This window comes from Peromyscus leucopus, chromosome 16_21 (assembly GCF_004664715.2).
Source record: "Peromyscus leucopus breed LL Stock chromosome 16_21, UCI_PerLeu_2.1, whole genome shotgun sequence".
NCBI classification, from domain to species: Eukaryota; Metazoa; Chordata; class Mammalia; order Rodentia; family Cricetidae; genus Peromyscus; species Peromyscus leucopus.
Genome location: NC_051084.1, coordinates 12,331,336 through 12,344,297, shown reverse-complemented (window position 1 = coordinate 12,344,297; position 12,962 = coordinate 12,331,336). Strand labels below are relative to the sequence as shown.

The 12,962-nt window shown below is 49.3% G+C and overlaps 1 protein-coding gene across 6 annotated transcripts in view; it reads right to left on the bottom strand.

The window, feature by feature from the left end:
• Positions 1-12,962, bottom strand: part of C16_21H6orf89 (chromosome 16_21 C6orf89 homolog) — a 34,201-nt gene that overhangs the window by 7,874 nt on the left and 13,365 nt on the right. For all 6 annotated transcript variants that reach the window (XM_028885026.2, XM_028885023.2, XM_028885024.2 and 3 more), the window contains 4 exons: positions 10,764-10,971; positions 10,116-10,329; positions 594-748; positions 351-490 (listed from right to left, as the gene is read on the bottom strand). In XM_028885026.2, coding sequence (XP_028740859.1) covers positions 351-490; positions 594-748; positions 10,116-10,329; positions 10,764-10,952 — 698 coding nt within the window. In that variant the 5' untranslated portion in view covers positions 10,953-10,971. The remainder of the gene's footprint in view (positions 1-350; positions 491-593; positions 749-10,115; positions 10,330-10,763; positions 10,972-12,962) is intronic.

Here is a 12,962-nt window from a genome sequence, read left to right as displayed (position 1 = left end):
GGCAGAGACCCTGTTCTCTTCCTCCCTGCACTGCACGGCAGGTTGACTCAAAAATGTGCTGATCACCCCCACCCCAAAAAGCAAAAAAGCCAGGCCACGGTGGCGCACGCCTTTAATCCCAGCACTCAGGAGGCACAGCCAGGTGGAGCTCTGTGAGTTTGAGGCCAGCCTGGTCTACAGAGTGAGTTCCAGGACAGGCACCAAAGCTACACAGAGAAACCCTGTCTCGAACCCCCGCCCCCCCCCAAAAAAAATAAAATGTGCTGATCAGATCTATGGTACCGGCTCTCACTGTTTTAAACCTGTCCTGCCCCTTCCTCACATACAAGCTAAGCACCTTTCAGACTCACCATGGGTAAGAAAACGGGAACCACCTCTCAGGAAAGCAGCGCCACCACTTGGTGAGAAACCCCTCAGTGAAGCCCTCGGTGGCTTCAGGGTACTGGCATGAGAAGTGCTGAATCTCTGAAGACAACAGAGGCTGTCCTGTCTTGGTGACACAGAAGACCACAGTAAGTCACCACAGCTTTGCAGAGCTTGATCCTGCCTTTTATGGGCAGGCTGTTCACAGGAAAACCTGGCTTCTTGCCTACCTTGATCACCAGAGGACGGAGTCTCTCAAAATTCTTCGGCGTGTCCTCTGGGAGCGTTACTTTGAGGGGTAACATCTCCGCACAGCCAGTGCAATTGGCAGGGATGGGCTCCGACTCATTCTGCTCACAGTCACTTGATGACCAGGGGTCCAAGTCTGCGAGAGGAAAGAGAGGGCAGACAGGTGCAGAAGGACAGTGGGGAGCCCAGCAGCCCAGGAACAAAAGCAGACAGGGGAGTACCAGTTCCCTTGGAGACCTCCGAGAGCAGTCTGGAGGACAGGGTTCTGGGGCGAGAGGCGCTTTTCTCTGCTGCATGCTTTTCTATACTTTGTGGAAAGAATCTTCTAACACGAACATGCATATCCTCAATCAAATCACTCAGCAGAGCATAACAGTTGCAACAAGCATTCAGTTACACAGTTCTTCTGTCTCTACCCTGGACCTGGCATGTCTGAACATCTCCAGCCCAGGGGGGGGGGCAGTACAAGGGTGCTCCCACACCCTGGTGTGGCCCTAGACTCTCGTTCTTATGAACCCCCGTGGAGACCAGGGTGACTCTGGGAAGGAAGAGTGAGGTGAGGGTCACTCTAAGGCAGAAGGGATGGAGACTTCTCTGGCTATTTCTGGTGGACAGTGAGCTGCCTCTGCCCATAAGACAGTGCTCCACCTCAACTCAGAAGGGATGTGCTACTACCAATTGCTGCTTCCAGCTCCAGGGTTCACGGTATGGTCAGAATGGGAGTCCCAGACCCAAGCATTAAGTGCCAGCTAGCTGCTTGGCACCCTCCCTGGCTTCTCTGAGAGGGTCCTGTATCCACCACCTCTTCTTTCTCACTCCTAACCTATTGCATTATTTCTTGTTTACTTCCAATTCTACGTTCTCTAAGAGCGTGTTCCCACAGTGTTTCACAAGACGGTTCTGAGAGATCCTAGAACCAAAGTGGCGGAGTCACAGTCAGCTTCTTAAGTCAATACATGCACATGGAAAACTGTTGGAGTCAGTGTGTTCCAGGACAGCTTGAGCTACACAGAGAAAACCTATCTCAAAACTACAACAAAACAAAAGACAAAACAAAACCACTCCCCACAGAAGTCCTCGGAGGCAGGCAGGCAGCACACAGAGTTCTTTCGGAAGGCAAGTGGGTACAGGGTCCTCACCAGGAGGGACTGCACTGGGCACTCCCTGCCCCCTGCATCACCCACCACACACAGCACCTGGCTTTCCTTGGGAGAGACCTCCACTTCCAGGGCTCTCAGGTTGATGATGCACCTTTCCTGGGCGGGGCCTCTCCCCTTCAGGGCCCTCCAGGGCCACCTGTTCACATGGCCATAGGGGGCTGCCAAGTCGGACATTTTTCTCCCCTTCTGGAATAATTTCTTTCTTTCTCCTCCCCCCCCGCCCCCCGAGACAGGGTTTCATTGTCCTGGAACTCTGTCTGTAGACCAGGCTGGCTTCAAACTCACAGAGATCCACCTGTCTCTGCCTCCAAGTGCTGGGATTAAAGGCGTGCACCACCACCCAGGAAAATGTTCCTTATCAAAGACCAAATATGATGATTTCTTGTCAAAATACAAGAACTCCACGAGGCAATGGATACACAAGGAAGCATAAACAAGGATAAGTTACACTGTTGGGAAAGAGGCTCGTGCATGGAGTCCAGGCCCGTCTCAGGCGGCCTGCGTAGCCCTCAGTGGGAGGCCTCCTTTCTCACCTCTCAGAACAGACCAAGTGAGTACAGAAGTTCCCAGGGCACCCGAGGGAGGACAGGGAAGAGCACTGGAGACAGTGAGCAAGGACAGAACGGAAGGGGACAGAGCTGCAGCAAATGGCGATGAGGGCTTCAAGTCGCCCAGCTCTCCTCCCTCAGGGACTGTCAGAGGCTTCTGAGCACTGGCTTCCTGAGGTTTTAGGAGGACTGTTCTAGGCTGTGACTAGGATATCCTGAGAGGCCGGCACATGATAAGCAAGCACACTGAGAAGCCAGAGGCTTGGCAGTCTGGAAAGAAAGAAGTGTGGACTGCAAGAGCAGCGGGGAAGACACTGATGGAACGACATGGCACTTCCTGGTGTCCCGAGCCTGGGGAGGTCAGTGTGGGATCTGCATGCACATCTGTCTCAGACTCGTTCTGCAGTAACGTCACCGCCTGGGGAGAACTGGTTCTTACAGCTGCGTCTGCATGGGCTGGAGAGGGCTCAGCTGTGAAAGTTCACAGCTGAGAATGTAACAGAGCCCCGTGTTTTCTGCAGGCAGGGAAAACACACATGCAGGCCGAAAGCTAAGGCACAGAGAATGTGGAATGGAGTACACCTGTGCATGTGTGGATCCGTCTACTACTTAATCTGTGTAGAGGCATATTCTTCTCCCATGAGGAAGGGTGATTCAACAAACATTAAAGACTAGGGATCTCTATTTGTAAGAAAGTAGTTTGATCTCTAATCTTTCAAATACACCAAAGTGAATGCCAGATTACTTAAAGATATAATGATAAAATTTAAAGACTAGAGAATGATTTTATTGTATTATTACATTGTTTCATTTGTATGGGTGTGTTGTCTGTATGTATGTTTGTATACTATGTGCATAACTGGTGTCTGAAGGGGCCAGAAAAGGGTGTCAGATTCCCTGGAACTAAAGTTACAGAGGTTGTGAGCTGCTCTATGTAGGGGCTGGGAATTGAACCTGGATCCTCTGAAAGAGCAGCAAGTTCTCTTAACCAATGAACCATCTCTATAGCACTTGTTTTTTGTTTTATTCTTCTTTGTTTTGAGATAAGATACTTCTATGTAGCCTTGGCTGTCCTGAAGCTTATTATGTAGATCAGGCTGGTCTCGAACTCAGAGATCCACCTGACTCGGTGGTTGCAACACTATCCTCCCTCCCACTTTTAGAGACAGGGTTGTACTAAGTAGCTCTGGCTGACCTGGAACTTGCTATATAGACCAGGTTGGCCTTAATCTCACAGAGACATATGCCACCACCATGCCTGGTCTTATTATTATTTTTTAAATGTGCATTGGGTATTTTTTCCATGGGTGTCAGGTCCTCTGGAACTGGAGTTGCAGCCAGGTGTGAGCTGCCATGTGGGTGCTAGGGACTGACCCTGGGTCCTCTGGAAGAGCAATGAGTGCTCTTAACCACTGAGACATCTTTCCACCACCACCCTTGTTTTTTAAAGACAATGTCTTACTAGGCTGGTGAGATGGCTTGGGGTTAAAGTGTTTTTGGCACAAGCTTAATATAATGTGAGTTCAATTCCTGAACGCCATGGTAGGAGAGAACTGGCTCCAGAAAGCTGTTCTCTGGTCTTCACCTGTGCACTGTGGTACCCACACTCACACAAAAACAAACAAATAAGTAAATAACCAATACTTAAAAAAAAAAAAAAAAAAAAAAAAAAGAATATTTTACCACGTAGCCCAGACTGGCCATGGCCTTTAACTGTGACTTCTGCCTCAGCCTCCCGAGTGGCAAAACAAAATGTGGAAACTAGCTAAATTATAGGATGGTACAAAACATAAAACCCTTCAAAAGTATTGAAGGGGTTGAACAGCACCCCCATTCCTGTCCTTTCTGGACTTGGAAACTGTATCTTTGCAGAGATAATTACGATGGGACCACACTGATGTAGAGTGGGCCTTGAATCCAGTCTGACCGATGCCCTCATAGAAGGAGGGGCAGAGAAAACCACAGAGGAAAGACAGCATGTGACGATGGCGGCAGCCAGCGGGCGGAGCACAAGCAAGGAAAGGCAAAGCTGCTCCCCAGCAGCAGCAGCAGCCGGAAGGAGTGCAGGACTGTGGACGGAGCACAGTCCTCCCAATACTTCATCTCAGAGTCCTCGATCCCAAGTCAGGACTGTGGACGGGGCACAGTCCTCCCAATGCTTCATCTCAGAGTCCTCGATCCCAAGTCAGGACTGTGGACGGGGCACAGTCCTCCCAATGCTCCATCTCAGAGTCCTCGATCCCAAGTCAGGGCTGTGGACGGGGCACAGTCCTCCCAATACTTCATCTCAGAGTCCTCGATCCCAAGTCAGGGCTGTGGACGGGGCACAGTCCTCCCAATACTTCATCTCAGAGTCCTCGATCCCAAGTCAGGGCTGTGGACGGGGCACAGTCCTCCCAATGCTCCATCTCAGAGTCCTCGATCCCAAGTCAGGGCTGTGGACGGGGCACAGTCCTCCCAATACTTCATCTCAGAGTCCTCGATCCCAAGTCAGGGCTGTGGACGGGGCACAGTCTTCCCAATACTTCATCTCAGAATCCTCGATCCCAAGTTCTGTGGTTTTGAGCCACCCAAGCTGCCATACTTTGTTTTGGTAGCATTAGAAATTAATAGTGTAAAACAAAACAAAATAAAAACAAACAAACAAAAAAATCAAAAAAGAAATTAATAGTGTGTCTAGGTAACAGTACTGTATATGTACACATGACCCAAGAAGGATCAAATATATGCACATATTTGTGTAAAAAAGTGGTTTTTAGGCCAAGTGTGGTAGTACATGCCTGTAGTAATCCTAGCACTTGGGAGGCTAAGGTAAGAATATCATGCTCGGTGGTGGTGGCGCATGCCTTTAACCCAGCACTGGGGAAGCAGAGGCAGGCGGATCTCTATGAGTTCGAGGCCAACCTGGTCTACAGAGTGAGTTCCAGGACAGACACCAAAACTACACAAAGAAACCCTGTCTCAAAAACCAACCAACCAACCAAACAAACAAAAAAACTAAGCTAAAAAAGAGTATCATGAAGGGAGCCAGGCGGTGGTGGTGGTGGTGGTGGTGGTGGTGGTGGTGGTGGTGGTGGTGGTGGTGGTGGTGGTGGTGTACACCTTTAATCCCAGCACTTGGGAGGCAGAGGATGGTAGACTTGAGTTCAAGGCTAGCCTAGTCTACACAAGGAATTTCAGGTCAACCAAAGATACATAGAGTCCCTGTCTCAAAAATGAAAAAGAAAAAAATGTTTTAATTGCTTCTCAGCCTTTTGGCTAAGATCATGTATAAAGATATTCTGAATTTATTTTGTATTATTGTTTATGTGTGTGTACATGACACATGTGGGCAGAGGCAGGAGGGCAACTTGACGGAGTCAGTTCTCTCCTTCTCCCTTCATGTAGGCTCTGGGATCAAACTCAGGCTGACAGCACAGCGAGGCGAGCATCTTCACCCTCTGAGCGTGTGCCAGCCCATCGTACTTTCTTTAAAAACACAATCTTAGGTCTCTTCATGGGGTTTATACTCTTTAGGTATCTCCCAGGGAAGATGTCTTTGGAGATCAGGGACACTTAAGGCAAGATCATCAACTGAGCCTGAGTCTCTGCTAAGGCCGGCCCAAGTGGCCCCTGACAGGAGCAGGGGCAGATGCCAGGCCGGTGGCCAGCAAAGCGAGGGGAGTGATAAGGGGAAGGACCAGGTACCACAGCTCGCCCACATGGGGGAGTTACATTTGCTTCCTACAGAGAGAGCCCTGAGATCACTGAGGAGGAATGGTCAGCCATGGATTGGTGGTGATTATGGTGGTGATGGGGCATGGAGATGTGGTCAGCCTCCCGCTGGCCCTCCACCTCTCCACAAAGGCTTGTCTGACGTGTCCTCTGTAACAGTGACAGCAAACAGTGGGAAAACGCCAGCAGCAGCAGCCAGGGCACCAAGCCACCCTGGCTCAGAACCTTCCCTCAGCTCCTAAACCGCTGCTCTGTCTCTTCCCAGCCTCTGGTTCCCACCCACCTGCTGGGCAGCAACAAGGGAAGGGCCGCCTTGGGAAGGCAGGCACTTACCACTGCCATCTTTCCCTAACTCCAGACTCTACTCCAGACACCCTCCTCAACAACTAGTTATCTCAAGAAACAAAACCAAGTGTGACTGCCAAGGGACACCTTGGAGCCACCTCTCAGGTAGTCAGACCTCAGCTAACCTACGTTCTGCGGAGTACCCAACCTCAAAATAAAGATGGCATGTGCCCACCCTCAGGATGTCTTCATGATTTCTCCTACTTGGATTTTTTACTTGAAATGTGCTCAGTAACCTCATGACCTGTATGTATTCCGAGCTCTCCCCAGGGTCTGGATGGTTCCACTGCTTGAAATGTCAAAATCAGCGTCTCAGACCAACACAGCCTTGAAGTGCGTGTGCAGGAGACCTTCCCTCCCACCTGTTCTCACAGACCGGCACTCTGCAGAAGAGTGGCTGGGCTGACCTGCTCCCAGAAGTCCTAGCTGCTGACAAAGAAAACTGACTCAGGCTAGCTCCATGCGGACAGCCATGGCACAGCCTAGAGTTCTCAGTGGGGAAGGCCTTTTACACATATTATTAGCCCGGCAGAAAGCAGGCTACAGCCCTTTCTGGGGAAAAAGGCAGTGAGGAAAGCGCGAGCACAGAGCTCTGGCTCTGCGGCAGAGTCTGTGGGCCTGTCTCTGGTCTCAGGGATCACTGCCAACAGCGCAGGGCATACGTGGAGGAGGGTGCCTGGCTTTTCAGGATCTTCACCCGGGGAAGACTGTCAAACGAGGAGCAGAGTGACAGACACCTCAGAAGAATGCTGACAGGAACAGCCCGTGATGCACTCATCATGGCTCCCCATGCCAGACTTATTCTAGCAATGTGCTCAGGAGACCTGCGGAGCCCCAGACCCCTGTTCTCATGGGTGTGTGCTCAACATTGAATCAGACTCTGGCAAGTTCCTGTTGCAGAGAGCCCCTGCCCGCTGAGCCAGAGCACTGCTGGACTGAAGCCTGTGGATGAAGGTGGCCTTTTCAAGCGCTCTACATCGGAGGCAGCGTGCCCGGAGCCATTTCACCAAGTGGGAATGGATTTGGCGGTGCCATTCTGCCACCAGCTTTACTTCAGGAGGGCTGCACTCTATAGAGCCCCGGTCCTCCTGAGTTCTCATAAGCAATCCTTTCTCTCCGCTAGCTCGGGCAAGCCAGCCAGTCCCCATCACAGTCCACTCCTCGTTCTGAGGTGGGCACAGACACTGCGTGAGTCTGGGAGACTGAGAAATGAGCACGGAGTGCACACACAATGCCCAGCAGCCAGCAGGAGGCGGCCAGCTCTCACCACGTGAGTGTATCTGCAAGTGAGAGAGGAGGGCAGGCTGGGGCAGCTCGGCGAAAGCAAGCACCACCGCAGATCCGAGGATTCCACAGCGGGCTGTGGTGAGGACCCTAAGCCTTATTCATTCCTGAGCTCTGAAGCAACCAAGGGCCGCTTGTTCCCTAACCCTCGATGATACTACATCCACGTCCTCCTTCCTTAGAAGGTGCAGGATGCAGAAAGTTCTACTCGTAGCTAGCTAGAGATCCAGCTTCCCCGCATGAGGCCAGCTCAGGCCTTCACAGTGTGAGTGTGTTCTGACTGAAACCTGTCCACTGACTTTAATCTGACTGTCGGGATGAGCATGCGTGGAGGTGTTATTTACTGGAGCATGAACACCAGTGCCTACCCCACTGAGGAAACTACTTCCCCCACCAGCAACAATTAAGTGCCACGGTTCCTCAGGGTGGGTGGTCTCACGAGCCCCTCCTCATTTATGGTGGAGTGATGCTGGCTGCGTCTTGTGCAGGCAGCCACGGCTAACTTTAATGTGAGTGTTTTCAGAAACATCCAAATTCTTATATGTCAGAGATCTGTGAGAGAAAAGGTCAATTTGTGTAAGCTGTGCGTGAATTTTCAAACAGAATTGTTAACTGTGGTACTGGAAATCGGTATTCAACTGTATGGCAAGAAATAAACATGGTATTTCCAGTCAGTTTAAAAATAAGTTCCCACAAACAAGAAATCATGGCGCAGAGTTCTTATCAGACAATGTTCCCTTCCTCTGATTTCCCAGATAATTTGGGAAATCTTTTCATAACTTCCTCAAATGTACACAGACAGCATTCAAAGGCAACCAATCTAAAAGGCGATTTTTATGACTAAAAAAGTCAGGCTTTAAGGAATGACATTATGATTTTATAAAAGTCAGCTTAAACCAGTCAAGTTTTTTTCCCCAAAACATTTTCTAAAACCTGTCCTGAGTTCTAAAGGTTTCTGAAGAAAGTTCTAAAAAAATGTGGACAGCCGGGCGGTGGTGGCGCACGTCTTTAATCCCAGCACTCGGGAGGCAAAGTCAGGCGTATCTCTGTGAGTTCGAGGCCAGCCTGGGCTACCAAGTGAGTCCCAGGAAAGGTGCAAAGCTACACAGAGAAACCCTGTCTCGAAAAATCAAAAAAAAAAAAAAAAAAAAAAAAAAAAAAAGTGGACAAATGAGATTAATACCACCAAAAAAAAAAAAAAAAAAAAACACCAAACAAACAAAAAGCTGGGGTGGGGGTAGGGGTGGCACACCCCTTTAATCCCAACACTTTAGAGGCAGAGACAGGCGAATTTCTATGAGTTCCAGGCCAGCCAGGGCTGTTACACAGAGAAACCCTGTCTCAACCCCCACAAACAAACAGAGCTTGGGCAGGTTGGCAAGGTGGACCAGTGGGTACAAGTGCTTACCAGGCAAGCCTGACACCAAGTTCAATCTTAGTCAAAAGAAGAGAACCGACTCCTGAGGGTTGTCCCCTGTCCTCCACAATTGTGAGTGCTGCGGCACACACACACACACACACACACACACACACACACACACACACACACGATGCACACAATACTAATAAATACAATTGTGAGTGCTACAGCACACATGTGCCTGTGCTCACATACACACATACATACAGGATGTACACAATACTAATAAGTAATATTTTTTTCAAAATTTTAAGGGGGGTTGGTAGTCTAGCTCAGTGGAAGGTTTTAGCCTAGACTGTTCAAGCCCTGGGCTTAATCTCCAGCATGGAGGAAGAGAAAGAGAAGACAGGACTCATTCCCCCAAACTTCCCTGAGCAATATCCTTCTGTTCTGTCTCAAAATGTGGGTCTAAAGTGATCCCATACTGCACTTTTTCAAACGGAGGCTCCTCTGCAGTCTACAAGACTGGAGTTCCTCTGCTGCACCATTGCTAAGGGGTCTCCTGACACGCTGCACTAACGTAAGCAGGTGGGAGTGACAAACGCCGGCCCAGCAGGGTGACAGCGATGAGGACCTGGTGAGAGGTGCCCACCAAAGATCCCAGGGGAGGAGGCCTGAAAGAGAGGGGGTCGGCCTTCTGTGACCGTCCATCCTAACATCGTGTCCTAACGGTAGAGAATTTGAATTTGGCTCCACCAGACATGTTTCTCTGGCAAGTTTGACTTTCCTGAGCCTCAGTTTTCCTGTCTGCAAAATAGGGAAAACACAACTCATCCCCCAGTCTTAGTAAGGGCTGAATGAAGGAAGACAATATAGGGAAGATTCCAATAAATCCCTTTCCATCAAATATCATCAAGAACAGTGGATCTCAGGCTGGGCATAGTGGCTCACGCCCATAATCCCAGCACTGCTGGGGCTGAGGCCAGCCTGAGACACAAATCACGTTCTAGGACAGGGTCAGCAGGAAGAGACCATCTCAAACAAAACAAACAAAGACAACACCAATCTGCTGAGCAGGAAGCAGCCTTCTACCTGGGAAGGGTTTGTCTTCCTCTCCACCTTGCAGAGGAACGCCCTTATTCTCTGGCATGTACTTCTTGGTAATGGGCAAGGACATCAGGCGAATGTGATGGATGAGGGAGCGCCAGGTGTGAGCTCCGGAAAGCACAGGCTCGGGTGCTAACGAGCTAAAAGGTTGAATTACAAAGTAGGCAGTGAACAAGATTAATCCCAGAGTTAGGAGGACCTAGAAGGAAAGACAAGAGTGACATTAAGAACTGCCCGCCCCAACAAGAAAGTTCCGCAACGCTGAGTGAGGAGAAGGACAGGCCTCTGGGGCTGCTTCCAGGGTACCTAGAACTAGCCCACTTCATAAAGGAGCCATCTGCTTGCACCTCCAAAGGCATTTAGAGCTTGAGCTCTATGAGCCCTGTAAGGCTCCCCAAGCTTCCATCCCAAACCAGGGGTTGCGTCCACTACACACACACACACACACACACACACACACACACACACACACACTTCACTTAATGCCGGTTGACCACACAATCACATTTCCTAGTGACAGACAGCAAGAACAATGCTGTTTATGCTAGAAAAACCCCGTTCGGTATGGGAAGCAGTCACAGTAACTGGAGGGAGCGGAAGCACCTGACGGAGGTTCTCCAAGCAACACCTTACCTTATACAGGGCTAGGAGGAGAGGGTACTGGGGTGGTCCCCTTTGAGGTTCATTCTTCTCCAGTAGCTGTCTGATAAATTTTTCGATCGCTTTTTCTGACATTCCACACTGATGGCCTGTCTGTCTCACCAAATCAACAGTCTCTGAAAGCTTGTCATAGATGCTGATCTCATTAGCAGCAAGATCCATGTCTTCCAAAAGGAAATCCCTGAGAGAACAAAAGTAAAATGAGTTTCTTTTTTTTGAGACAGGGTTTCTCTGTGTAGCGCTGGCTGTCCTAGAACTCAACTCTGTAGCCCAGGCTAGCCTTGAACTCACAGAGATCCGCCTGCCTCTGCTTCCTGAGTGCTGGGATTAAAGGTGGGTACCACCACCGCCCAGCAAATGACAGTTTCTTTAAATCCTTCCTGCTCAAGGCTACTTCCTTTCAACAATGTTTCTGGACCCTCTGAGACAACAAATTTTGTGTTTTTACTCCCACACCACACCAGACCAATGCTTCTACCAAACACAGTAAACATGTAAAGTCAAGGTCAAACTGTTGTATGTACAACACTTTTAAATTATTATTTTGTTTTCTGTTTTGAGACCATATATCTTGCCATGTTGCTCAGGGTGTTAGAGTTCTCGGGCCTGAGTGATTTTCTTGACTCAGTCTCTCCAATGCTGAGATTACAGTCCCAGATAGGCCACTGCATCCAGTTTATGCATGACTCGTAAAATGTCATTTAACTAGGCTGTGTGTGGTAATGCACACCTTTAGTCCCAGCACTCAGGAGGTAGCAGGAAGTGGATCTATAGAGTTCCAAGCCAGCCAGATCTATAGAGTTCCAGGCCAGCCTGATCTATAGAGTTCCAGGCCAGCCAGGGCTACACTGTTAGATCCAGACTCAAAAAAAATTTTTAGGGGCTGGAGAGATGGCTCAGAGGTTAAGAGCACTGACTGCTCTTCCAGAGGTCCTGAGTTCAATTCCCAGCACCCACATGGTGGCTCACAACCATCTGTAACAAAATCTGGTGCCCTCTTCTGGCCATCAGTCATATATACTGTATACATAATAAGTAAATAAATCTTAAAAAAAAAAATTAAAAAAATTTTTAATTAAATACGTTTAATATTTTTTCATATAGGAGGAACAGTGCTTAGGATTTTTCTTCCCTTAAAAGCAGAGGGTCCTCTTATTTGCCTGCTTCAGTCTCAAAGTGCTTCTAACCTTGCAAAGCTCTTGACATGGAGCATGTGGATTCTTCACTAACAAGATGCTGCACCTGTAGGGTAGATCAAGTCAAGCAGCTCCACGGAGAAGCAGTGGCCTGACATGTCACCACTCAGGGCACAAGCGAGCGCGGCTCCTTTTCCCTGCAATGTGCCTCCTGCCTCCTGTGGGTATCTTCCATCTGGTCTCCTTTCCGTCTAAACACCTGGTCCACTGCTCTGAACATAGCCTATACATCAGAATCACTGCAGAGTTGTTACAAGGTTGCCCAACCTGCCCCTCTTAGGGGCTGCTATGTTTATGCCACATCAGCAGGCAGAGTCCACAGTGAGCTTATGAAGCTCTACTCCTCACCACATCTGACTTCAGAACACAGCCACCCCAGGGGATGGGCAGTGGTGGCTCACTGTGATTCTGATCTGTATTTCTCTGCAGGTTAGTGATGCTGAGCATCTTCTCAGGTGCTTACAGGCCATTTAGATCCCCCTTCTGCAGGAAGGGCTGTCCTTTGTACATTTCTATTGGGCCATCTCATTATTGGTCTATAGGAATTCTCAGCGTGCTCTGTCCTGGACAGCAGGCCCATCAGACATTGCAAACAATCCCTTCAGACATCTAAGCTTGCCTCTTCCTGTTGGCAGTACTAGGGTTGAACCAAAGGCTCAGCTCCATTTCATTTTCCTTCTTTCTTCCTCTTAAAAAAAAAAAAAAAAAAAAAAAAAAGTCCTGAGCAGCAGTGGTGCACGCCTTTAATCCCAGCACTCGGGAGGCAGAGGCAGGCGGATCTCTGTGAGTTCAAGGCCAGCCTGGGCTACAGAGCGAGATCTAGGACAGGCACCAAAACTATGGAGAGAAACCCTGTCTCGAAAACCCCCCAAAAATTGTTTAAGAAAGAGGTCTCACGTCGCCCAGCCTGACCTCGAACTTGATGTGTGGCAAAGGCCTTCCTTGAACTTCTAATCCTTTGCTGTGCAGCACCACA